The sequence below is a fragment of the Cyprinodon variegatus genome, unplaced genomic scaffold, assembly GCF_000732505.1.
Source record: "Cyprinodon variegatus isolate N-32 unplaced genomic scaffold, C_variegatus-1.0 Scaffold414, whole genome shotgun sequence".
NCBI classification, from domain to species: Eukaryota; Metazoa; Chordata; class Actinopteri; order Cyprinodontiformes; family Cyprinodontidae; genus Cyprinodon; species Cyprinodon variegatus.
The window spans coordinates 362071-388697 of NW_015150867.1; the positions used below are offsets into that span (position 1 = coordinate 362071).

A 26627-nucleotide genomic window follows, 5' to 3' on the forward strand; every position below is an offset into this window, starting at 1 on the left:
TAAATAACATAGTTATGTATAATATATTAAATTTCTGACTTTATATGCCTGTAATTATTACACACTGTAGCTTTAAGTTGTAAAAAAAAATGTATAATTAATTTTTAAATTAAAATGTAAAATATTTCAAAATATATCAATATAAATGTTTTTTTTATAGATATGTTTACTAATTGTTGTTTAATAACAAGAACATAACATATAATAGAAGCTCAGCAGTGCAGAAAAGATCAATATAAATGTTTTCAGGTGTGCAAGATAAATACTTAATCTTTAATGACTAGGAAAGTGTTATTCCATTTTCCGTCAGATCGGTGACATATTTCTGTCCTAGGGTGCCAAAATCTTTGCCCATTGACTCTCGTTAAAAGTTGTACATGCGCAGTAGCTCCTCTGCAATACAAAGGTATAGGAGAGGTGACTGGAAGTGTATTTTCTCAACAGAGAGAGAGTGATACATCCTTTCCCAGGACCTGGTTTAGCAAGAAGGCTTGGCTAACTGCATGTAGCGAGGCTAATGCTTTATTATGCTGCCTTGACAGTCCGCCTCCTTTTTCAATCGTCAGGATCTGACCCAGCATGGATAAAGACATGTAGGACTGACTTAAAGCACTTTTTAGAAAAGGCAAAGAAGCATTAATCTGGAATTCACATGGAAAATATTATAATATAGTGTACTTTTTCTAGGCGTTTGTTAATTTGAATAGTTGCTCATAAATAAACACATTCTCAGAAAATAAATAGTTATTTATATATTAAAAATATAAAGCAGACTAATAGCTTCTCCATTATTAAACTGGTACATTTTTTTTTCAGGTTTCTGACACAATATCGGACCATTTAAAACACAGGTTTGCCTTCAGAAAGCCCTAGAAGGGCAACATTTCTGTACAAAAAGTAAACCTGTATATAAAATTATATTTTCTTTTTATAAAGTGTTTTTCTAATGTTTGTTGTTGTTGGCATTCATATAAATATATTGGTGTGATAAATTAATAGGCCTATACGTTTGATTAGTTTTTGGTATACGTCCATTTTGAATTTATACCCCCCACGGAGAAAACTCCATCAGGCTACTGGTTGGCCCAGAACCAACGTAAACCAAAGTTTATTTATACATAGGACACAACAAATATGCATCTCTACTTCCTTCTAGGACCAGTCGGGGCTGTTTAGCATTGGGTTTCATAGAAACTTTGCAGCTCCAAATGATCTCCTTCTACTCCAAACCTCTAGGAAGCGGCAGAGAGCCCCAGCTGTTTCCTCTCCGGTGCGTAAAGAGTCTCTTTGGTCAGGCGCAGCGGCTCCCTCTCTCTCCGTGGACCCTCCCACCAGCAGAAGAGTGACACGCCATTCAACAGCAGCCTGGCCCTGTGTCTGCAGGACGCGTTAAGAGCTCAGAAAGATAACCCCCATCTGGGAGGCTTAAACCCAGAAAAAAAAAAAAGAATCGCATCAGTGTGAAGCGCAACTTCTATAAACCGCGTCGACATGGGGATCAGGAAAAAGAGCAACAAGAACCCGCCGGTGCTGAGCCATGAGTTTGTGATCCAGAACCATGCAGATATTGTTTCCTGTGTTGCTATGGTTTTCCTGCTCGGGCTGATGTTTGAGGTGAGTCCACATGTTGTTTTTAGTTTTAGATGGTGCAGAGTTAGTGGATCAGAAAGCAGATTTCTCCCTCCCATCTGCTCTTATAGAAACTGACATGGCTGTCTGATCCATTCTTCACTACTTCCTCCTAAAGATCGAAAGTTTGCTATGTAGAATAGCCCCGCTTTGCTGTTATTACCACACTCATTGCTTCCTGTCTGTTCTTCTAAATGTGTTTTATGTAGATTTAGGCTTAAAATGGGAGCAGGGCTCACTTTCCCATCTTGAAATCAATATATTTCCAAACACTTGTCTCCAGGCCCGCTTTTGAGTCGAGTATTCAACGGTAATAAAACTAAAGTTTAAATATTAAAAAGAACAGCTTGATTGAATATAATGGATTTTGAGTTTAAAGCGCAGCTTAGGGTTCTGTGGTTTGGGGATTTTGCAACAGCCCGGTTTGCTTAGTTTGTGCGTAAAAGTGTTACGTGGCATTCAGTCAGCGGTCGGCAGGGCTGTCATCCAGACAAGCACCGAAACAGAAAGTTTCTCTCCAGAATCGAAATGGGCCTTTAACGGAACCGGGAGCGAATCACCGAACACCCCGGAATATTTTCTCCACATTCAGAAGCGCTTTAAACCACATGTTTGTTCAATCCTATTGTGGTTTCATGCTTTGGGGACGCAGCTTCTGTGCGCGTCCGAACTACTTCCGGAATTAAACTTTTCAAAATAAAAGTTTTGGCTCTAAGCAGCCAGTGAGCTGTGTTTTACTGCCTCTAAACTGTCCTGGAGATGGTTTGCATTTTATTTCTTCTTAACTTCTAATTTAAATGTATGGAGGAGGATTAGGGCCACTGAAAAAATAAAAAAGTTGACTTTTTTCCCCACAATTCTGACTTTTTTTCCCACAATTCTGACTTTTTTTCTCACAATTCTGACTTTTTTTCTCACAATTCTGACTTTTTTTCTCACAATTCTGACTTTTTTTCTCACAATTCAGACTTTTTTTTCTCACAATTCTGACTTTAATCTCACAATTCTGACTTCAATCTCACAATTCTCACTTTAATCTCAGAATTTTGGAGCTTAATGTAGATGGGCACCATGAAGGAAGAGATGTGAGAGCACACAGCTTCACTGACAAAGATGTAAAGATGGAACACTAACACTTTGGTGTTTGGAGAGCTAGTTTAGTCTCTAAAACAGATATGGCTACGGCGGTTCAATTCAGTCAGAATTCTGAGTTAAAAGTCAGAATTCTGAAAAAAAAAAAGTCAGAAATAAAATTTAAAAATCAGCGTACCTTTTTTTTATATTTTCAGTGGCCCTAATCCTCTTCCGTATAAACACGATGCTAATATGTTTCTATATTAAAAGGTGATCATTTAATTTCCCTTAAGCTGTTCTTTTAGTTCAACTCGTCTTTTAAAATGACTGTAATTGCTTAAATTTATGTCCAGCTCTCACAAACGAATACAAATAATTCAAAAACTGAAGATTCGCACATATGCAGCTATATATTCATTGCACACAGAGCAGTATTTCTAATATTTATTTATGTTAATTTTTTTTTTTATTGCTTACAGTTTGTAGATGCATATAAACTTTATTGAAAACTCAATATTAAGCTTAAAACAACAGGTGTGCACACAGAAAAAAGAAAACCAAATACATTTGGTCAGGAAAAAAATAGTTTAGTTGAAGGAAAACCTGTTCTAGAAAAAGAATGACTACAGTCTTCACAGGTCCAGAGTTTATGAAATATAGTTGTAAATAATAACAATAAAGTGATCAAATATAGTTTATAAAATATTTATAAAGTTTTGACAGGAAACAGTGGTGGATTGAAGAGTCATCACACAGAGACATACATGTATCCTAGGCATGAGCTACATATGTTAAAGATTTTTACTATGTTTCATGCAAATAAACAAATACTGTCACATTACTTGAAGAAAAAGTTTGACAAACAGTAAGAGCATAATTATTAATACAACTGGATCATCCATCTCAATGTCAATAAAAAAGTTAAACAACATGTGTAAAAAAAAATTAAAATAAAAGTGATACTTTCTTTTATTTGTTGGTCCAAGTGTGCAAGAGAACTTCGCAACTGAGCATCGTCACTTGAATAATTTCTGATGTACTTCAAGTATTTTAATCTATCACCACATCTAGGACTTTTAAATGGAAATCCTTCCCAGGCATTACATTGTAACACCATTTGAATAGCCTAGTCACTGTAACTCATCTTTACTCTGTAGCAGTGCAGCTACTTTGCTGTTTTCCACATCATTCTATAGGCAGGCATTTTAACTTTCTTCCACACTTTCATTTTTCTATATATTTTTTTCTGTTGAAGTAAAAAAATGCTCATCATCTGGTTGCTAATAGATATATTCATATCCTTCTAATTCCACAGGTCACGTCAAAGTTTGCAGTATTATTCATTACTGTCCAGTACAATGTGACCATATCAACAAATGGTGAGTGACCTGTACTCGTACACTTTTTTATTTTATATTAGTGATATGCCGCATCTTTTGGTTTTATACTATAATGCAGGATTTTCTTTGTGTTGTACTGCATGTAGATTTGCATTCCGGAGCAGTGCTTGTACGGCCTTAAACGAACCCATTTTAGAGCTTTCTCTCTCTTTTTATTATGTTTTTTTAATCCTCTCTTCCATTTAGAGCTAAATTTAGTCTGCCTGATTTATAAAGTTCTCTTGCGGCAAGGTTGTGGCGGACGAATTCGGGGCTGAGGAGCAATATGTGCCTTGCAATTCAATCTCCTTATGGTTTCAAGGTTAACATTGTTCTTTGCAAGCTTCACGCACTGTTGATAGAATCCAGCTTCACTGAGGGAGAGTTTTTATCTCTGATGTCTCGCCGCTAACCGTCCTCCGTTACTTATTTACAAGTCATATCTTTGCTCAAATAGAGATGTCAAAAGGCCTTTTTTTGTTGCTTTTTTCAAGCTGTTGATAAACCTTAAAAGATTTTCTCTGTATCAACAGTGGATCGTTGTCTGTGTGGGGAAATTCTGCGCAGTCGAGACTTTGTAATCCTAAGGCCGCCCTTCAGGATTCGGGATGATTAAAATTGTGACTCTCCAGCCAAGGCGCATTAAGTGGGCGGCCAATTTTGTGACCACACGTCTCATTGTCTAGGATCGTGACTAAGGTGTATCTTAGTCTTGCAAAAGAAAGAAGGAAAGAAAAAGAGCACCGCCCCAACCTGTGACCACCAATCAGTGTATTTAGTTCAGTCAATCCTGGCAGATCTACGGCTCACATGGTATCAGCTGTCTACCATTCCTCTTTAAAAAGTAGCACAAAGTCAGTCGTATCAGAGGGAGACATGTTTGGACTCTGAATAGGCCATAACACAGGTTGATCTAAACAATTCCATAATGGCTGCAGATGTATGTTTACAACTGCAGACATTCTCTGCAAGAATTCTTCCAGATTATTCCTGTTTTTAAGCTCCATCTGTTTTCTAATCAAACTCCTGATTCCTGCCTATTAAAGCTCAATATTCCAATTTTTTTCCAAGTTGTCCATATTTTTTATTTTATTTTTTGCATAACTGAAGCAGCTGTTTCTAAATCCTGCATATGCTCCTTTTTTATGTTATTTTTTTCCCTATCAGTGATATTTTTATTGTCAGATTTTTGAATGCACAATCGACTCTTTCTGCGTATGCATCCACCTGCGCAGATTCTCTTTTCAGCTCCATAGGCCTATTGGCTGTTTTTCCTTTTTTTTCTGATCCTTCTGTAGTCCCTTAGTTTAGTGGATGTCCGTGACATCGTAGTTTAGTAGCTGTGCTGCTCCTTAATTTTTTTATTTTATAGATCACAGACTGAACAATGCTCTGTGTGATATTCAAAGCGTAGACTTTAGACCCTCTCTAACTCAATGTCTCTGACCTACGGAAGAGGATTAGGGCCACTGAAAAAAAAAAAAAAAGTAAACTGATTTTTAAATTTTATTTCAGTTTAACATGGGGAAAAAAGTCAGAATTCTGAGAAAAAAGCTAGAATTCTGAGAAAAAAGTCAGAATTCTGACTTTAATCTTTAATCTCAGAATTCTGACTTTTTTTATTGTCAGAATTCAGTCAGAATTCTGAGAAAAAAGTCAGAATTCTGAGATTAAAGTCAGAATTCTGACTTTTTTCCCATACTATACTGAAATAAAATTAAAAAAAATCAGTTAACTTTTTTTTTTTTTTTCCAGTGGCCCTAATCCTCTTCCGTACTGACCTGTATGTCATTTTTCTCGCTCTTCAGGAGGTAAACCTGCACAGCGCTTGTTTTTTTTTTTTTTTTTTGCCACTGCGCACTCCTCTTTTTAGCTTGATGTAAATAACAAATTAATTTCCCTGTTCTTTTAGATTTCTTTACTACATTGTGTTTGATTCCATACAATCCCAATCAAATAGATAAAGGAGTCTGGTCGAGAAGTAAAAAAAAAAAAAAATCTACATAGTCTGGATGTATTAGATATGAACGAGCCAATTGACCTGATAAAAGCACAATTTTGAAATCCTGGGTATGGCGTTGACTCCGCATGACTGTTCTGTTTCCCAGAGGGCCCGGAGGAGACGGCGGTCAACCACTTCCACCATGGCATCAAGGACCTGGCCACCGTTTTCTTCTACATGCTGGTGGCCATCATCATGCACGCCATTATCCAGGAGTATGTGCTGGACGTAAGTGAGAAAAGATACAATAGTGCCTGGGGTTTTTGAACACCTTCTAACGGTTTCACGTTGGGCCCGTTCTCATGTTTTATCTCTGCAGAAACTCAACCGCAAAAAGCACTTCTCCAAAACCAAGCACAGCAAGTTCAATGAGTCAGGCCAACTCAGCGCCTTCTACTTGTTCTCTTTCGCTTGGGGCACCAACATCCTTCTATCTGTATGCCGACCTTTTGACTAGTTGTGGTTTTGGTTTATTTTTTCTGGTTTCCTCTCTTAAGGTTCAGGCTAAACATTGTATTTAAAAGCTTTATGCTCTTAGGAAAACTTCCTGTCCAATCCCGTTGCCCTGTGGGAGGGTTATCCTCATACGCTGATGCCGTAAGTGTGTATATTTAGTGATGACGCATGAATAAACTCAAAAGGGGGAAGATGTTATTTTAAAAGCCTTGCTTCTTTTCAGATTTCAGATGAAATTCTTCTACATTTGCCAGATGGGCTACTGGTTACACGCTCTTCCAGAGCTGTATTTCCAAAAAGCAAAGAAAGTAAGTATTGCTGTTTGGCTGCTGCAGCTTTTTCCTGTTTGACTTCCTGGGCCTTGTGGCATTGTTTCAAAGAACTATCGTCTTCATGCTGAAATGAACATGCCGATCCCACGCTGGGGTAAATATTTTGACCTCTTTTTGCCTCCTCCTCTCTGTGTTTACCATTCAGGAGGATATTCCTCGCCAGCTTGTGTACATCTTCCTGTACCTCGTTCATATCGCTGGCGCCTACATTCTGAAGTAAGCGCTGCAGACGAGGGAAAAGCCACAATTTAAGACGAGGTTGGTTATGTATTTCTGCCTCTAACTCTGTCTGTCGGCTCGTCTCTTTCAGTTTGAACCGTCTGGGTCTGGTCCTGCTGGTTTTGCACTATTTCGTGGAGCTTCTGTTCCACGTCTCGCGTCTCGTCTACTTCAGCAACGAGAACAGGCAGATGGGGTGAGTTCTCAGCTCTCTCACCTCTTTCATTAATGGAGTGAGGCAGAAAAAAGTTTTTGACAGCTTGAAAATTTCCCTTTTATGTGTTTGTGTGTCATAGTTTCACCATCTGGGCTGTCTTGTTTGTGATTGGACGACTGCTCACCCTGTCCCTGTCTGTCCTCACCGTGGGCTTCGGCCTCTCCACTGCTGAAAACCAAGGATTTGATTTGGCTGCGGGGAACTTTAACGTTTTCTTTGTCCGGTGAGTAAATCTTATGAGGGAAAGGAAGCCAACAAATTCTTCTGTTCTGGTTTGTAGGATCAATCTGAAGTCATACGTTTACACTGTATAAAAGTGCTACAAACTCTTCATTCTCACTGACATTAGATTTTTCTCTTTTATTGTCATTCAGAACAGTTAGGATCAACACAACCGCTAATTTAAGATTAATAATTTTGTACTTTTTGGGGGAGTGTTGGTGTAGTTGTTAGAGCAGTGCGGTTGTGCTCTGAGAAGGTTGCAAGTACCGATCCCCACAGCATGCAGTCTGGGTCCCTGAGCAAGACCCTTAACCCCTCACTGCTCCCCGGGCGCCCCACAATGGCAGCCCACTGCTCCCCAGGGGAATGGGTTAAATGCAGAGATTAATTTCTCCAATGTGAGATCAATAACGTTAAATTTGTATTATTACATGATGGCGTTCTAATTTTTTTATTTTTAGTACCTTTGCAAAGCTTCTCATTGTTGGATTTTTGGCCCTCTCTGCACACACACATTTTCAGCAGAACATATCGGCGATCAGCTAGACCGATTTAAAAAAAATTAAATTAAAAAAAACGACATCGGCCTAAAAAGAGAAATTAAATGATCGCCCAACCTCTAGTTGATAGTATTATGTTGATACAGAAACTGCTCTAAATCAACTCAGCATTTCCTTTTCATTTCTCTCTCGGTTTTCTGGCTGTAAGAAATGGAAATAATTCTGGTAAAGGGGAAGTTTAGAGGTTATGCCATTTTTTTATACGGTTAATATAAATATCTGCTTTCACATGTAGTGTGAAAGATGGACTCTAAGGTGTAAAATGCAAATTATATGATAAGAGGTTTAACAGTCATAATGAAATATTTTCTGTATGTTGAAACCTGCTTTTAAAATGGGCGTGAAATGCAACCATCTTTCAGTTAAAGCTCTTGTATGACTTTGGTGAGGAGAAAACAAGACTCCTGTTTTTACTGTTCAAAGAAGTGATCGTTACTCTGATCCACCAGGATGACCGTCCTGTCAGCCATCTGCTTTACTCAGGCCTTCATGATGTGGAAGTTTATCAACTTCCAGCTGCGTCGATGGAGAGAGCATGCCGAGGCCAAGAATTTGAAAAAGCCTCCTGCTAAGGCTGCTGCTAAGAGCAAGTCGAAGAAAGATAAAGGTGGGAGAGCAAAGAAAACACCTTACTTTCAAACCTTTTAAAGAAACGCGATGAATCTCTCTCATCTCTCTGTGCCCTTTTTGTTTTTCTTCAGCCAACGGCGTAAACGGAGTGAGCTCACACGGCGCGGATTCACCGAGATCGAGAAAAGAGAAATCATCTTAAAGACGTATTGAGGAGGAGAGGAAAAGAAGAGAAAAAAAAACATTCCCGTCAGCCTGCCTAATCCCCTGTATCTCAAAAGAACCATCTATCCCAGGGTCCTCCCGGCTAGCAGTCCAGTGGGTCGGTCTAAAGGGTCCCTGATCTAAGGGGATGTGTTTTCACCCCCCCACACAGGACCAACCTGCCAGCTGGATTTCCTTGGTTCAGATTTGCTTTGGTTGCCGATTGCTCAGAAAACCTTAAGCTCTTCCTTCTGTGGTATCATTGAAAAACCGACAAATAAACTGAGGGGAAAAGACCTTATTTAAGAAGTGCCTACTGGTGTGGATTGTTTTTTTTTTTTTTTTCGTTATTGTTTTTTGTACAGTGTAATTTTACCAAATCAGGAATGATCACTTTATTTTTTCCCCCCACTTCAGGTCATTTAGTACTTTGTTAAAATGCTGTGTTCCTTTTTACCTCACCTTCCTGTCTATCATAGATGACGCCTGTAAATAGAAAAGAAACTATCACATAGGCTTTGGTTGGAAAAGGAGTGTATAGACCTAGGCAAAGGAAATGAGTCCATGTATGGTCCAGCATTGTGCAGAACTGCCAGCAAAAAAAAAAAAGAAATAAAATTGTAAACTAATGTAGCATTCAGTATGGAAGAGCTTTGCAATCACATGTCCGTCACACGTTTCTGTGGAAGTTGTCACAGTTCTAGTTATGCTGTTAATGACCCATTTTGCTTTTTAATTCTGTAGCTTTAATTGAGATAAGAATGAGGGAGAAAAAGGAAAAAAACATTTTTTTTTTGTGTGTGAGTTGTCCATCTTTCCTAATGTTAAGGTGGAATGTTCTTAATGTGTTTGTTCCATCATGAATTATTTCCTACCTTTTTAAAAATGCCCACCAATGGGCTGTTATTCCGAATGCGAATGGCGTATCTATATATTTTGTTCTATCCCTTTGTTCCCCTACGGAGTATTGACTGTGCCAAATGGCTTTTCCTTACACGCCATAAAGCAACAGAGGCCAATCAGCTGTACTTTGTTACCTAAGTAACGCTAATACAGTGTAGCAAGCCACAAATAACTAGAGCAGTATTTGTTTTTTTTGGTTTTTTTATTTGCCCTGGGGCTATATCCTGTAAAGAAATAAAATTATCTCGTTAAAATGGATGCTTCTTTTTTTTTATTTAATTTTTTGCAGTAGGCGTCCATTCAAGAGGGATATATTTTCAGTGACCTACAGAGGTGGGTATTAACTGGTTTATTTACTTAAGTAAATTTTTGAAGAAAAAAAAAGGTACTTTTAGGTGTAGCTTTGTAGTGCTTTGTGCTTTTTACTTTTACTTGAATAAAAATATGATAAAATATCATTAGTCCTGAGTACATTTTCTGGCTACTCCATCCATTGTAACTTCGCTTAATGAAAACAAACTTATTTTAAACAAATATCCACCTTTGAGAGAGACATTTGTTTTTTTTTACTCTGGGTTTATTGGCTAAATATTATTTTCTATCTGTCGAATCATTTAGAGGTTGAGTGAAAATAAAGTAATCCGTATACCACCTCTGGGAAAAATCATGGAATCACCGGCATCAGTGGATGTTCATTCAGTTTAACTTTGAACAAACATAACCAGATCAGATATGACACAAAACTAGTCATTTCAAATGGCAGCTGTTTGGCTTCAAGAAACACTGAAAGAAATACAATTAAAAAAATCCGGTATTCAGTAATTATTTTTTTTAAACCAAACAAAAATAAAAGATTATGGAATCACCCTGAAAATCTCCATCCCCATAACTAACACCTGCATCAGATTGGACCTGCTCGTTAGTCTGCAGCTAAAAAGAAGTGATCACACCTTGGAGAGCTGCTGCACCAAGTTGTATGATATCTTCACCTGGTCCTTCATTCTTTAACTTGATTTTGTAAGTTTTTAAAAAAATCAAAGGAATTTTGACAAGTGTTCATTCCTGCAAATTTATTTTCTATTGTGTAATTACTGTATGTTGTGTTCATCTTTCCTATTTGAAACACCAGCATATCAATATTTTGTTCAGTTTTACATCATTTTATAAATCAGTTTTTATAATCATAGGTAGTAAGCATATAAGTTCCTCTGTAATTTAGTACTTGTTATGTAATACGTCTTTACTCTCATTTAAAAATTACTATAAAGGCTACGTTTTATTTTTACTTAAGTAAGAATATGAAGTAGTGCCACTAAGTACAACTTTTGGGCACTCTACACAACTCTGTCAACATATTAAAAGTAGTTAGTCAGGATTAGTACTTCTACTATTAACTCTCCTTGACAACAATATCCAGATCAATAATTTTCTCTGCAAGTAGTATTTCTGTACAGCATAAAATTCCCTAGAAGATTTAGTTGAGCAATACAATGAAAAACAAAATGTTATATGCATGCTGCTGATTGTCAAGCTTAATTATTTTGTTTAAAAATAATGATTTAGAGCATAATCAGTGAGGTTCTTTCAGTATTAAATTATATAGCCTTTGTTTAAATGTTAGGGCAGCAAATGTCCATGTTTGTTTATATAGTCTACTCAGAAAATATGAGGTAAATGCATTGATCTAGACATTAAAATCTTATCTAATTAAAATGTGATTAGGGTGTAATAACAATGGTATGAAGAAGTGCAGAAAATGTCAGACTACATAGTTGAAAAAATTAATAAGTAAATACACAACCAGAAGGTGTAGGTTGGAATGGATGGAAGTATACCTGAAAAGGTTAAGACCAAACTCCAGGTTGATGTACAGTTGCAACTTGTACATGTTGACGTGAAACCAAAAGATCCACTGGAAAATCCTGCAAAGTTCCACTGTTGCAAAATTGTGTGTCAGAGAGGTTCCACTTTGCAAAAGACAACTAAATATGAAGCATCATGGTTGGACAGTTATCATAGATGTTAACTTGCAATAAACTCCTTGGTTTGAATCCCAACTCTGGTGGTACTCCTGCTTCCCTTGGTCCAAAACCATGCAATTTGGTTTGATTGATCCATTTTAAATAGGCAAAAGCAAATGCATGATTATGTGTTACTGATCTGTTTAGGTTGTCCTCAGACTCTCTGCCAATGAGCATAAGTGTCAAAAACTCAGTGATGATGCATGGGTATAAACAATGAATAAAGCACAGGCAGCAGCGTGAAGAACTTACTGTGAATTGAGGGAGGCAATATTATCTCTTTTCAGTCTAAGGGGATTAGATACAAAATAAAAACCAACTCCTAGTACACTGTGAAGCATGATGGCGGAAACATCATGCTACAGGTATATCTCTCATATGGAGCAAAAATTAATTAAACCATACAGCAACTTATGAATCGGACTGAAAATGCTTGAAGTCATGTTGACGTAGGCAAAGGAAAAACAGCCCTTATATGCATTTTTTTAACAATCTCACAGAGTCCACTAACATCAGTTTATAACAATACAGTTAGATCTAGGTCATTCCCCAGATCTCAATGTAACAGAGTTGGCATATCATCAAAAATACTGCTGAGCAGACAAGATATGAAGAAGAACATTCAACCATTACCATAATCTTTGTCCTTGCAAAACTATGACTCTGTTGTGGCATCAACCATCTTCTATGGAGCTGTCTGTTGGAGCAGTGGCTTATCTATAACTGAGAGAAAGCGGCCGGATAAGCTGATCAGGAAGGCCAGCTCTGTGATTGGATGCCCTCTGGACTCAGTGCAGGAAGTGGAAAACAAAAGGATCCTAACTAAATTAACATTGTAGCACCCCATGCATGAAGCTGTTGCAGAACTGGAGAGCTCCTTCAGTGACAGACGGCTGCACCCTAAATGCACCAGTGAGCGTTATCACAGATCCTTCCTCCCAGCAGCTGGAAGACTATAACCACCACTGTTCCCAATAACCTCAATAAGTTACTACAGTCAGGCTGATTTTGTACAGTTTATATCTTAGTCAGTTAAAAAAACATGCTGCTGTCATTTTGCACGTCTCTGATGTTGCTGCTATTTGCAAATAACATTACTGTAAAAATGTCCACAGCTATATATTGGTTATTTATTCTCCAGCTGGACGGTTTTTATATTGTTAAAACACTTTACAGTACAGTATTTTATTGTTTATCTTTTAACTCTTCACTATTATGTTATTCTTTTCCTTTTTGCTAAGGTCCATATTTGTTTGACCATAATTGTTTCTAATTTTTTCTGCTGTAAACACCAGAATTTCCCACTGTGGGACAATAAAGGGATTTTCTATTCTATTCTATCTGTGGGCAGACTGGTATCTATCTCCAGTGTTCATTGGGCAGGAGTTGGGTACACCCTGGACAGGGAACAAAGACACCCACAAAACAATAAAAAACTCAAATTTGCATATATACCGAAGGACAACTTTATAGAGACACATTAACCTAACAGTAACATTATTGGAACATGGGTGGAAGCTGGAGTGCCTCACATCCACAGGGAGAACATACCAGCCCAATGAAGCCAGATTTTAAAACCAGAACCTATTTAGCGCCAAACAACATAGAGTCAAATTCAATAATAAACATTTCTGTTTCATAAGATCAAACTTGTCACTCCAGGCAGCTAAAATGTTTATGTACAGTATGGTTCTGTCCCGCATCATCTACTGTCTTACAACCTGGTCACATGGAAATAAAACAACACTAAAACCTTTGGAATCTTTTTACAAACAGACAATAAATATTTTGGATAAAAAATATATATATATATCACCATTGTGCCATTATACTAAAATATAAGCTTTTAAGCTGGGAAAACGTCATCAGGTATGCAAAACTCTGTTTTTCAAAATAATCCATGGTCTGTCATCTCCTCCACTCAGTCAGTTTGTAAAAATCAGGAACACGCCAACAGTAGCACGAGGGTCGGCTATAGGAAACTGCTGTTGCTCTGCGTAAAAGTGCTTTTAGTCAAAGAGCCTTTGCAGTCACAGCAGCTCAGGAATGGAACTTCAGAGAACTTACAACATACCATCCATCCATTATCTGACACACTTTATCCTGATTGGGGTCTCAAGGGTTGCTGGTGCCCATCTCCAGCTGTCTACGGTGCTAGAGGCGGGGTACACCCTGGACAGGTCGCCAGTCCATCGCAGGGTAACACAGAGACAAACAGGACAAGCAACCATTCATGCACACACTCAAACCTAAGGAGAATTCAGAGAAGCCAATTAACCAATTAAGAGTCATGTTTTTGGACTGTGGGAGGAAGCCGGAGTACCCGGAGAGAACCCACACAAGCTCCAAACACGAAAAATCGAACGAGCCAGGAATCAAACCCAGAACCTTCTTGCTACAAGGCAGGCACTGGAGCCCTACTTACAACATACACTCTTTTCAAAAAACATCTAACAAACTGGCTCATAACACATCATTCTATTTTATGAACCTAAAAGCTGTAGTCTAGCGAAGACTTATTCTGTATTTTTAAATCAGTTTTGAATAGTTATAGTATAGCTGTTTTTATTTTCTTTTTATATTTGTATTTTTCATTGTAAAATGCTTACTGTTGTGTTTTTTTTAGGAAGACAATTTTAAGATCTGTCCAGGGACAACATATGAAAAATAGCCTTTTGGCTAATTCTGGTGCATTTGCAGGAATGCTTTTTTTAATGTACACCGTCCCTGTCAAATAAATAAATAAATAAATTAAATTAAACCAGCTGCTTCACTGTGCAGCTCTTGTGGTATTTTCTTTATCACTGTTATCTTTTTATTTGCCAGGTCTTGTTTATTCATTAGTTAACCTGTATTATTTTAAGGCGTATCATCATCAGAGCCATCATTTTAGCTAAAAAATTAACAATATGCCTTATGAGCTGTTTTGTGACCCTTCTCAACTCCCACCAAAACATCTTCAATCTCTAAAATGAGGACACGACCTCAGCGCCGGTTGATACAATCAGCCAACATGCCTCTAGGGGGCGCTGTTGGATAGAAATTGATCGAAAAGTCGCCTGCTGTTTCTGAACTATGGACGTTTGACCAAGACAGTAAATCAAGATAAACCAAATAAGTCCACGTTTATTGTAAAGATTTATGATTTTAGGAGGAGGATGTTTTGTTTGACGTTTATTTGAAGTGCCAGCTAAAATATTAAGATAATGTATTAGGTTATCAAAAAGCATAAAAAAATGGAACATTTAAGTGATATAACTTTTAAAAGCCCCAAAATTAATGTTAAAAACCGTTTTTGTTTGATGTAATGGCGTAATGTGTGGCGTCCATGGTCTTAAATTTACATTTATTTTGTTTTTGCTTCTGTGAATTAGTTGTAATAATATATAAACAATGAACATTATTATTCTAAAACCACAGTTAATGGTGGTGGTGATGGGAGGGGGGTACCTAGTATCCTTTTAATCACAACTTCCGTTTAAAAACAATTGTTAAAAAAATAATAATCACACAGTAGTGAAACTTGCAGCGGTTGGCAGATTAATTGTCGTCATAATGATGCTGATTAATCATACGGCAAGTACCGTAATCCTAACAGGTAAAGCGCCTCGGGAAAGCTCAGGAGCCCCCACCCCCGGCGGTAACTGAGTCGATTTGCGCTCGGAGCCCCGTGATGTGGTTTGGTGTGTGTGGGGGAGGATAGCAGCAGCAGCAGCAGCAGCAGCGGCAGCAGCTACCAGCCAGATAAACACTCAGCATTGGTTTGCAGAGAGCAGGGGGAACATGGCGGCACAGTTAGCCAGCAGAAATGTTGTTTCACTACCGCGAAGGTCAGAGCTGGCTGGGATAAACGGGATTTAAACAGCGTGGACTCGGCGGAAAGTTTCAAAGCGTAAGTAGCCATACGCCTCTTTGTTTCTGTTGGACAACAAACTGTCTGTTTTCGCTGTGAAATCCGCCACACTGCGCGGAGAGGTCTCCAATCTCGGTTCGTGCGTCTGTCTTGACAGAGGCTCCCTGGCTTTGGCGTTAGCTTGTTAGCATTAGCTTCTTGGCTAGGATCCCCCCCTCCGCTGCTTGTGGCAGTTGTGTTTTCTGCAGCAAACAAAAAATAAAATAGAGCTTGCAAAGAAATGACCGCATTGCTCCCGTGCTGTTTTTATTTAATTTGGACTTGCTCGAGCGGATATTGTCAAAGTTGAAATTCAACGTGCACAACACTTTCAGTTTTTATTGTTATTTTTGTGCTGAGTTAGCGAGTGACCCGCTCCTACAACACCGGGACGAAGTTAGCCAGTTTAGCAGAGGGGGGGCAGAAGTTAGCATGCTAACGGTTTTAGCTGCTCGCTGTTCAGGCAGAATATCAGCCAGTGAAGCTCAACGCCATGTGTTGAAACGCTCCTTTTTGTTGTTGTTTTTTCTTTCTTTAAAACCCGTATTTGCTACTTGCCACGTCAGATAAAGTTGTCGAAATTATTCACAGTGCTTTGAGGACTCTCTCCCTTTGCTAAACGTGTGTGTATTTTTCTTTTGGGAAGCGTCACGATGCATCGTCAGTGTTCACAATTGCTGAAATATTATTTTCGGCGTGGTTATTTTTTAAATATGGTCATCTGCAACTTTATTTTTTTCCTAAAGTCTTGAATTTTACTAATGTTCACAAGCAAACGTGCGAGGCCTTCAGTAAAACAGCTGTATTTCTGCTGAGATTACACCACACGCAAGCCTATTTACTGATAAGGAGACTATTGAAAGCTCTCTCTTTAGGTATGCAATAGTAAAAGAATTTTGAAGGCAAATGCATGCTTCATGTTTCAGAGTGTTGTCAAAAAAAACGTGTATTGCAGGGGCGGAGCCAGATGGGGGGCCAGAGGTGGCCACGTCCACCCTTACCCCCAGATTCCACATAGTCAGTCAGCGCTCCGCTGACGTACGTCGTGCAGAGTACTTGTCTTTCATGTAAATCAATGAGAGCTGTTCCACATCCACCGCTACTCCTCCGCACGTCTCCGTCCACGTACATCTTCTCCGTCCTTCACCAACAAAATACGGAGCCTAGCTATTTTTTGCTCTGCAAAAAACATCGACAAAAGAACATCGACAAATTCCTGTTCGTCAAATTGAAATATAGTAGCAACAAATCGGTAACTAGAAATTATAGCGTAATTATTATATATTCCAAAAACATTGTTTATTTAAATGATACGATGCAAACTATTGGTTATTCACCGAGGGACTTAAAGTTTAATCAAATCCATTCAAAAGACACTTCTTATTACAGGAATGGATGAAGAGATGCTGAGTTTGGGAGTAGAGAACAAAGTTCATTCAAAAAAGGCAGTTTTGAATGATCATAGTTATCCCCATTACAAAAATCTACAAAAATATATATATACATATATTTGGGCAGGAACTGAACATATGCTGAGGGCTGATGGGGATTTTTTTTAATATGCCATATTAAATTAAGCGCTCACAGGGTTCATACAGGAATGAGTGACTCTAATTTAACGCTATTTGAAATGATTTTAATGCCATCAACAAGAACCATGTACACAAGTTATTAGTGTACATGAAATATTAAGGAGCTGTAAGCACAGTTCCATGACTCTTTTATGTATGTAAAAACACACACACTCACATACGTATATATATATATTCTCTAGCTTTTTCTCCGCCTCAAGCTTTTTTTCCAAACATACGGCTTTATGATCAGTTCCACGCAAATTAATAGTGATATAATATATCTTACAAAATTGCTTTTATAAAAAAATTTTATTAAAGAATTTTAAATGCCACGATAAACTTATTTAATTACTTTTAGTGCCAATTAAGGCCTTGATTTAAAAAAAATTTAATGAATTGTTATTATTTTTAATGATCCGCGGAAACCCTGGTTCATCTCGCGCATGCTCTCTACGATCTCCAAGGAACTCGCAGCAGAGCGGACGGGAGCCACAGCGGAGGCTGTAGGCTTTACTTTGCTCAGGCGGTCTGGAGCGGAGCGGAGCGCTGACGGAGCGCTGACGGAGTATGTGGGATTTCGGGGTTAGCCAATCATTGGCCACCCCTACCATTTATTTCCCTTTAACACAGATGGTGACAACAGTAATACTCTCGCGTGGAATGTTCAAAACATTTACATTTTTCATATATTAACAACAAAAAGACTGTGGTTCATTATGCACATAAATATACTAACATTAAAGATGATAAATACAGAATTCAAGCAGAAATAGATTTTGTGTTTATGGGGTTAAGAGAAAAGTCATCTAGGAGTCTTCAGTGAAATCATAGATAAATAACTATTTTAATAAAAACATATTAAATAATCAATTTATGTAGATATTGGTAATTGTAAATATCAATTCTATGCTGAATGATTACTGATAAAAGTAGGTGAGTAATGACAATGGAAGAGATGTTCGCCCAAAAAACAAACCTGAAACAATTTTATCCATTATACCTTTTATCTAGAAAGCAGGGATGTTTGAATATATTCGTCTATTTGTAAGCAAAGGCTTTGGGAAAATATAGTTGGTCTTTATTTAGAAAATATGGATGTTTTGCTGTTTAATTTTCCTGTTGGAACAGTGAAGATTGACCCTGAGGTTTTAGTGCCTGTCTAATTTCGGCCACCCCTCAGTGTACATTGGTTACTGGCTGGCCACCCTTATAAAATTTTCTGGCTACGCCTCTGTTGGAGAGAGCAGCTGTATTCATCTCAGATTACAATCCACACAGCAGGTCGACTCTGTTTACTAGTTAGGTGACCTGTAAAGGGAATTTGTTTATTTAGATGTATTTGAGGAAAAGTAACTGGATATATATGACTTTTTTCGAATTATTTTATAAAAGAAAAGGGCTATAAAAAAAAAAAAAAAAATTATACATTAAACAGAATTTGGCCTGACTGCAAAACTGAAGGAAAAAAGATCTGCACACTTTTTTTCTTTTTGTGGGAATGATTTATATCCTGTCAGTGCTCAGAGGCTACCTGGATCATTAGATCAATAATTGAACAGCAGAGGAACATGCAGATATTTAGACCTCCCATAGGGATCAAGTGGCAATCAGTGATCAATTTTAAAAAGGAGCGGGGTGGAAGCTTTAACCGGGGATTGGAAATAAAAAGGAAATATTCAATACAAAGGCTGTCATGAAAATCATGGCACTTTGATTGTTCTAAGCGGATAGAATGCCTGTGGTATTGAAACATCATTCAGGTTAGTAATATTTGTCATTGATAGGTTAAGAACCGTAACAGGAAACGCCTGCTGCAATGTATTTGAGAATAGTTTGACTGGAGATTCTCTGACTGATATCGATAATAACCAGTTTCTTTTTATTATAGAGACAATTTTGATAGCTAAAAAGGGGGTAAAGCACATAGTAGTTTGAAATCCACCAGTAAGTGATGGACAGGATTATTCCAGTTTATGCATGAAAGCATTATGGGTGTAAATCACCAGCTTTATCACAGAACAATGTTATATGGCCTGGTTTGGATGATTACACAATGTTTACCGATATCACAATCTGTCATGATATAAATTAAACTCACAAGTCTGTGATTGATAATCTGCCCATCTAACACGATAATTAACATTAGCTACTTTCATGTGCACAAACCTTCCCCGATCTGATCTAAACCTTGGTTGCTCAGAAATTCCAAATCTATTTTCATGGACACTTTAATAAAATTGTTCGATCTTGACATGTATACACATGCACCAAGCATTCGTTTGGTTTAAATCATGTAAGCGTGCTCATCCTCCACTTTAGCTACTCTTTCTTCCAACTCCTCACATTTAGTTTCTCTCAGTTCTTCAGTGATGTCTGTTGATGTAGTTTTTTTTCCTCTATTATGGACCTTCATCACATCTTTGTATCCATACTTGTGTTTTTAGTGGTCAATTTAGTTAAGGACTCAGCAGTAACTTATGCTAACGCACCTTCCCTATGGGGGTAGTCGGCAGGATGGCGTGCCCATCTGCACGATTAGTGCCACCTCCTCCACCAAGAACCAGGAGCAAGTGGATGAAGGTTAGGAGTAGAGAGGAAAAAGTCATGTTCAGGTTACGCACATGAGCAGTGGAGATTATTTTAAGATCCAGCTGGATGGATCTTTAAATATGATGGATATATTAAAATGATATTAAATTATTAAAATGATGGATCAAATAAAAAAACACCCCTCTCTTTAGGAATGATCTTTCTTACCGATTGGACCAAATTGAATAGGGGTGTAAATGATAATCGTTTTGTATCGATGCATCGATCCAACAGCTGCAATCCGATGCATCGTCACGTCCGCAAGAGTATCGAATAATTTTTTATTTTTTATTTTTTCCCTTTCCTCTGGTCTCTTTTTATCAATTTGCTCCTGGAACAACTTTGCTACTTCTGTTATTTGCTGTTGTTTATCAAATAAAATGCATAACGATATTACAGCTTTATTTGATTTCAAATTTGAAACATTGTCCACCCTGTAAGGTTAAAATATTAACCAATAATCGAATCGTTTTGTGGTGTATTCTTGAGTATAGAAAATAATCGAATCGTTAGGTTAGAAAATTGATACTGAATCGAATCGCCATGATGGGTGGGATTTACTCGTCAGTCTGAAATGTTTTGATGAAACATTTTGGATCTGATCAGGCCTTCAATACGATTGTGTCCATGTAAACATAGCTTGTGATATCATCTCACTAATACAAATCTGATAGTTCACTATACTTGGTAATTTTTTGAGGACTTAATTTGTATTAAAAAATGCTGTTGCTAGATTTTTTCTTTTTTCTTTTTAATAGACGCACAATGTTCTGGGCTTTTTTACTTGAAACCACAATTTAGTAGAAAGGATGCATTCCTAAAATGTAAGCCAATAATTCAGCAGGGGGGCTGCTGAGAGGTTCTATTTGTGTGCTGCCTTGTTGTGCCTGTGTCTCTTAATGGAGAGCCCTCCTTCTAAAGGGGCTCTTCTGCTTGACTGACACAGAACTATATGGGCAGACAGCTTGTGTCATTGCGATGAGTGTCGGCACTTCTCCGGAGGAACGCCTCCTGTGGAACCAGTTGAGCAGTCTCTGTTGCATCACTTGGCCCACCTGATTGTGCGCTGTAGTTGTCACTTCGCCGATACAAGGCTTTGCCTGACATAATGTCCTGCTGCAGCTGCTTTGCCGCTGTGAAAATTGGATGTGATGGATTTCAGTCACATCTGTCAGAAGTCATAACTAAGGACAAGTTTCTCAAAGTTTAAGAGAGACACAGTTGGCATGACGTTTATGTTTCTCATGTGGAGCACCTTGGCTTCAGTCAGAGCTTAAAAACTCGTTCTCTGGTAAAGCAGATGGTGTGTTTTGACATTGGTTGGAAAATAAAGTCACTCTCTGTTGGAAACTACTACCATCTAAGTTTTAGTTAGGATTTAAAAGAAGGATCAATGTTGATCGATAACTCAACTGATTTTATATAATGTGGACCGATGGATAAAATACACGATAACCTTTTATATCCCAAGGTCACTGCTTTCCACTTGACTCTTAATTTTGATTTTCTCATATGAACAACCCAAAAGTTGTCCAATGGATTTTAGCACCTTGCCACATCAACATGAATAGCATTACATATTATTCTGCTGGATGGTGTGGACAGCTGTGAACAGGAATTAACATTAGTCTTCTAGAATGGTTTTTAAGGTTGGAACAAACAGCTGGAGGGATCTTTCACTACTTTGTGCTCATTATTCTTCTCATGAACATCTCGTGAGATTTTAAAAGGTTTAAGTGTTTTTGTATTTCAGAGTTTATAAAGCCGTGCATGCTCACAGGCTCACTGCATCACAGACTTTTCACCAACACTATAGTGGGGATGATGTTTTTGCCCATGTTTTACCACACACCATACCGGAGTGTTTGGAGGAAACCTTAATCTTAACAGATTTTTTTTTTTCCTCCTCCTAACATTTTAAACCAGTAATCAGTTGGCATATAATGGCTGTTTTACAGATATGGCAGCTAGGGCTAGGTCATTAATTAGATTTCCAATTTAAACGCAATTTTGAAGTTACAGAACAGTTTTGTTCATGTTACATTACAAAAGACTAATGCTGCGTTCACACCGGGGGCAGCTGGCGCGACAGAAGCAGCGAGTTTACATGCAAAGTCAATGGTTGACGCGCGTCAAGGCGCAGCAAAAGGTCCTGCGGCGCGTTTTGAGCAGCAGGCGCAGCGCGTCTGAGCAGCTGAAGCAGCGCGTGACGCGTTGCTGCTCGAGATGGAAAAATTGAATTTTTGCTGCTCGACGCGCCGCGTCAACCAATCAGAGAAGCTGATCTGGGAGCTGGCTGGGAGAGAGACACAGCGCTGATGACACAGACCGCTCTGATTACTCCTCTTGAACAGTTTATTAACGCATAATTAACTTAAAATATATACATCTGCCGGCAGAATATGTTCGCTTTTATTATTCTGGTGCCTGCAGATCGGATTATTTAGATGAAAAACACCTACCAGCCACCGCGGTAAACCGCGAGGAGGCGACCCGTCCAGAGGCTACTGTTGAAGGGATTCTTTCTGTCGGCGCACCGTCGGTATGTGGGGGTCTGAGCGGCTCCGACAGAAATAACATTGGGAGACAGGATTGTAATCTGGATGAACTGACTGCACTGATTAAGTTTTCAGGTGTATTTTCTCACTTAAAAACATATTAAAACTACTTTATTCCCACTGATCACAGCAAATATAGCTGCAAGGCAGAGAAAGGATAGTGAAGCTCCGCCCAAAGCGTCAGAGCCACCTTTGCACCGAGCAGCCAGAGCAGCAAAGCTGCTTCAGCCGCGCGTCAGAACTCACTGGTACAAGCAGCAAAAATGAAGCAGCAGACGCGATTTTGCTGCTTTTGCAGCGTCCGGTCTGAACGTAGCATAAGGCTACGTTCACACTGCAGCCTGAAAGTGACCCACGTGCCACCTGGATCTGATCTTTTCATGGCTGTCTGAACAACACAGATCCATTTTTTTCCCCAATGCTACCCAGGTCACTTGGCTATGTGGTCCTGAATCTGATACGAATCTGATCTTTTCAAATGCGACCTGTGTCTAAACGGCCAGGTCGCATTCATCCAACGTGAACGCCATTAATACCTGACAAAGGTCACTATTCTAGGTCTTGCTATGAAGAAGCGACAAGAACAAACAACAGCCATGGCGGACGATGATGCAGAGAGCAGTATTTACTTAATCATCTTGGAAAATGTTGTGTTTTTATCGTTGGGAAAGATCGCTGGATGGGCTCCGGCACTACAATCCATGTTTACTTCCATAAACACAGAACACGCTGACCTGTGATGTCATTGCGCCCTCTACTGCGCATGTGGGACACTTGGGTTGTAGGACTGCAGTTCACACAGGTGATCGCATACAAGTTGCATATATTTGGAAATGTGAACGACACATTCTAGCTAGCACACAGATCTATGCTTGCAAGTAGAAGCAAACACTTGTCAAAAAAAGGTAACAGTAACTGCAACAATGGACTTTGGAAAAGTATGCATCCTAAGTAATGGGGCAAAACTGGAATCCCTGGAGTGGAGGGTCTATGTGGTTATGGGTAGAGCAAAGAAAAGTCAAAATCGTTCAGCCCTACTGGAAGCTTTAAAAAAGCACTCTTTGGTTTCTGTTCTCCAAGAATGAGCTATGGAGGGTTGTTTTACTGTATACTGCGGATTAATCATGATTATTCAATCATTGAAATAATCGTCAACTAATTTGATGATTAAACTAATCTAATCGATTAATTTAATCATCAAATTAGTTGACGATTATTTCAATCATTAACTGAAGTATAAAAACTCTAAAACATGCCGTTAGCTGACAGAGCAACCCACTTAGAGCGGTAATTATATAAAAAATGTATACAAACATTTTGCATTAAATTTTTCGTCTGTTAGTTAGCTCTATCTAGAACTCAAGTGGAAAAGTTTTTGTTTCACCTGGTTTAATTTCATAAAAGAATCTTCAAGGACCCTTCGGCTATCCGTTTATTGTTCAATTAATAGAAAAAATTATTGACAGATTAATTGATTTGAAAAATAATATTTAGTCGCACATGTATTATCGTCCTGACACCTGTTATATGAAAGTGTAAATTTCTTTTGGGATGTTTGGATTCCTTTGTAGCCTAAAAAATACTAACAGCCAATAGTTTGTGAAGAATCATGGGCTGCTAATCTGCTCTCTTGTCATTTCCCCCAATTGTGGATATTTTTTATCACTAATCATCTAAATTTATTGATTTAACAGTTCAGAATAATCAGATAACAGAATTAAAACAAATTCAATCTCAGTGAGGCTCTTTGCTTTCAAATTGTTCTCTTAATCTTAGAGCTACAGATCTTGGAGCAAACTTATGACATTTGCGACACCTCCCAGCTACTTGGAAACAATCCAGTCGTGTCCACATTCTTTCAAGCATACCTGAATGTCCGAGCTCATTTATATTTCAAAGTGCAGACAAAAATAATATAGTAAAATATTGTTAATGTCAAAGGGGAAAAAAAAAGAATATCCTTTTTCACTGACAAATGTCAGCAGAATGATGATGGAACCCATCCAAACGCTTATGCAAATATTTGGATGTTTACACAAGGGGAACTGGTTGGAAGTTTTCTCACACTAACTTGCCACACTGTAATGGGTGTTTCCTCAAGCAGGTCTCTGGCTGAGCAAGTTGTGAACCAGTTATGGTAGCAGGACTGTGACTTGAAAAAAGCCTTATTTGCAGTGCATAATATGTATAATCATGTTTTAAGGGCAGCGATTTTCATTGTATTGGCTTATAATCTTTTTTTTACCATCTAAAATTAAGGGCAAATGCACTTATTTAAATACCTTTTTGTTTTGTTTTTCTCAGTTTTTGCAGTGATATTCTCTGTGATATTCCCGGCTAATCATTTGACCCTTGATCCGTTTCAGACTCTTTGGCCTCATTTACCCCTTAATGTTACACTGCTTAATCAGTAAGTAATTAGTAACCAGTTTTCTATATGACATTTCAATGTTGACACCTAATGTTGCTTATTTACTGTGCAAAGTACAATTTGTTGTTCATATAACACAGTTTAAGTCTGAAAATAAGCCATGCTAAAAAAGGGAAACCCTTTTAATGTGAGCAGCACCTCTGTATAATTTATACAGCTTTTTATTTTCAAGTACTGTTTGGTTAGACCACCCAAAAGCTTTTGCAAAGATTTTATTTCAAACTATAGCATAGTTTTTCACCAGCATAGCCTTAATGTTGCAGGGTCTTTTAGTAGTTGTACTCACTGTCCTGTACATCATCTCTTCATGTTTATATCATCAAGGTTTAACTGTAGTGAAGCTACTAGGACATTATTTAGTTCGTTGTCAGAGATTCTTCTTAAACTCTGAGCTCTATCTACACTTTTTCTCAAATTGCACGGCCCCTAAAAGTCACTTTAAGTTAATGCTACATGGGTGTTTTGCTGAAAGGGACGATTGAAATGCGGCAGTCAAACACCATTTCTTTAGGCTCAGAGACACAGAAATGGGTCACAACTGAAGCTAATTATCATTGCTAAATATGGAGCCAGATTTTTTTTGTCTGCTGTTATGAATTTAATCCGACCTGAAGAGATAATATACTTTTGGTAGATACAAGATACAGTGGCTTTGATGTTTACTTTCTGCTCAAGCGGTCAGTTTGGACCTCTGCTACTACAATTGTTTCCAAAACCTTTTTGCTTTAGTTCTCCTTACATGCATCCGATACATACATTCCTCTTAAAACAGAACAGGAACCATTAATAATTCAATATCAATGTATATATTGATATCATATCATCCAGCCCCAGGAAAGGTAATATGTCTTATGTTAAGATTTTGACCTATGTTTTAAAAAAATATAATTAAATATGGGAAAACTTCCAACTGTCTGAGCTGCTAATTTGTATATGCTCAATTTATATACCAATCTGCCACACATGCCTTCTAATAGGGAGCAGGGGAGCAATTTTTTTATTTTTATTAAAACATTTTCTAATAAAAAAAATTGCTAACAAAGTATCTGATCATACTACATGCAAAAAAAAGTGAAGGTGTAATCCCAGATAGAAAGATGGACGTTAGCTGTACTCTGTTAAAAGAACGAGTGAGCAAAGAAACGTCTGCCTTCTAACCTAGTAAAGATAAAACTAATTTGACTGTATTATCTGGCCATCATATGCTCTATAAGGTCCTCGCTGTTTTCTTGACATGATGCACCTTTCCCCGTGTTATCTGCCGTCTTTGTCTTGCCGGGCATCTCGCCCTGCTGTCTCTGCGCTTGTGTTGTCATAGAAACAGGCGTGTGACAGGTCTTGGGTGGGCGTGAGGGATGAGCTGTGGGGTAATGGCCAGGTTTTTACAGCGCTGAGGAGGAGAGGGGATGGTTTAAAACGGCAAAGAAGAGACCTTTTAAACTAAGATGAAGGTTTTTGATGGAAAGATGAAAGATCTTCAGCGTGGAAAGGAAGTGGGAATTATTAACTCTTCCACGTTTGCTGTCATTGGGTTAATCGCAGGCTTTAAATCAGATCAACTATCTGTCTGTCTCAGAAAATGACAGGACATTCTGAAGATTACTCTGCACAAGATATATTCCAATCATGGCTTGTTTTGTTATTTTAATCCCTGTCAACATCAATTCAAAAGCTCATTAAAACACAGTATAAGCTGTTATAAAGTACTAAATTACAGTAGTACTTTTAAGGCTGCAGTCAGTAATTGATTCAGATGTTTCTGTCAGTGTTACAGTCTGTCTATAACATGGCATTG

General features: G+C 38.1%; 2 protein-coding genes across 8 annotated transcripts in view; both read left to right on the forward strand.

Annotated features, from left to right (window-relative positions):
- Nucleotides 1–1342: 1342 nt before the first annotated feature.
- On the forward strand, nt 1343–10157 carry tram1 (translocation associated membrane protein 1). The gene is made up of 11 exons (XM_015388144.1): nt 1343–1614; nt 4019–4082; nt 6191–6312; nt 6404–6520; nt 6623–6681; nt 6764–6848; nt 7018–7088; nt 7183–7287; nt 7388–7531; nt 8540–8697; nt 8792–10157. The coding sequence occupies exons 1-11, from the start codon at nt 1492–1494 to the stop codon at nt 8860–8862; spliced, it is 1119 nt and encodes a 372-aa protein (XP_015243630.1). The 5' UTR covers nt 1343–1491; the 3' UTR covers nt 8863–10157.
- Nucleotides 10158–15450: 5293 nt separating this feature from the next.
- Nucleotides 15451–26627, forward strand: part of ncoa2 (nuclear receptor coactivator 2) — an 89752-nt gene continuing 78575 nt past the window's right edge. For 3 of the 7 annotated variants that reach the window (XM_015388139.1, XM_015388141.1, XM_015388142.1), the window contains exon 1: nt 15451–15680. The gene's annotated coding sequence lies outside the window, so the exon portion shown is untranslated. The remainder of the gene's footprint in view (nt 15681–26627) is intronic. The other 4 variants (XM_015388137.1, XM_015388138.1, XM_015388140.1 and 1 more) reach the window with 2 other exon arrangements.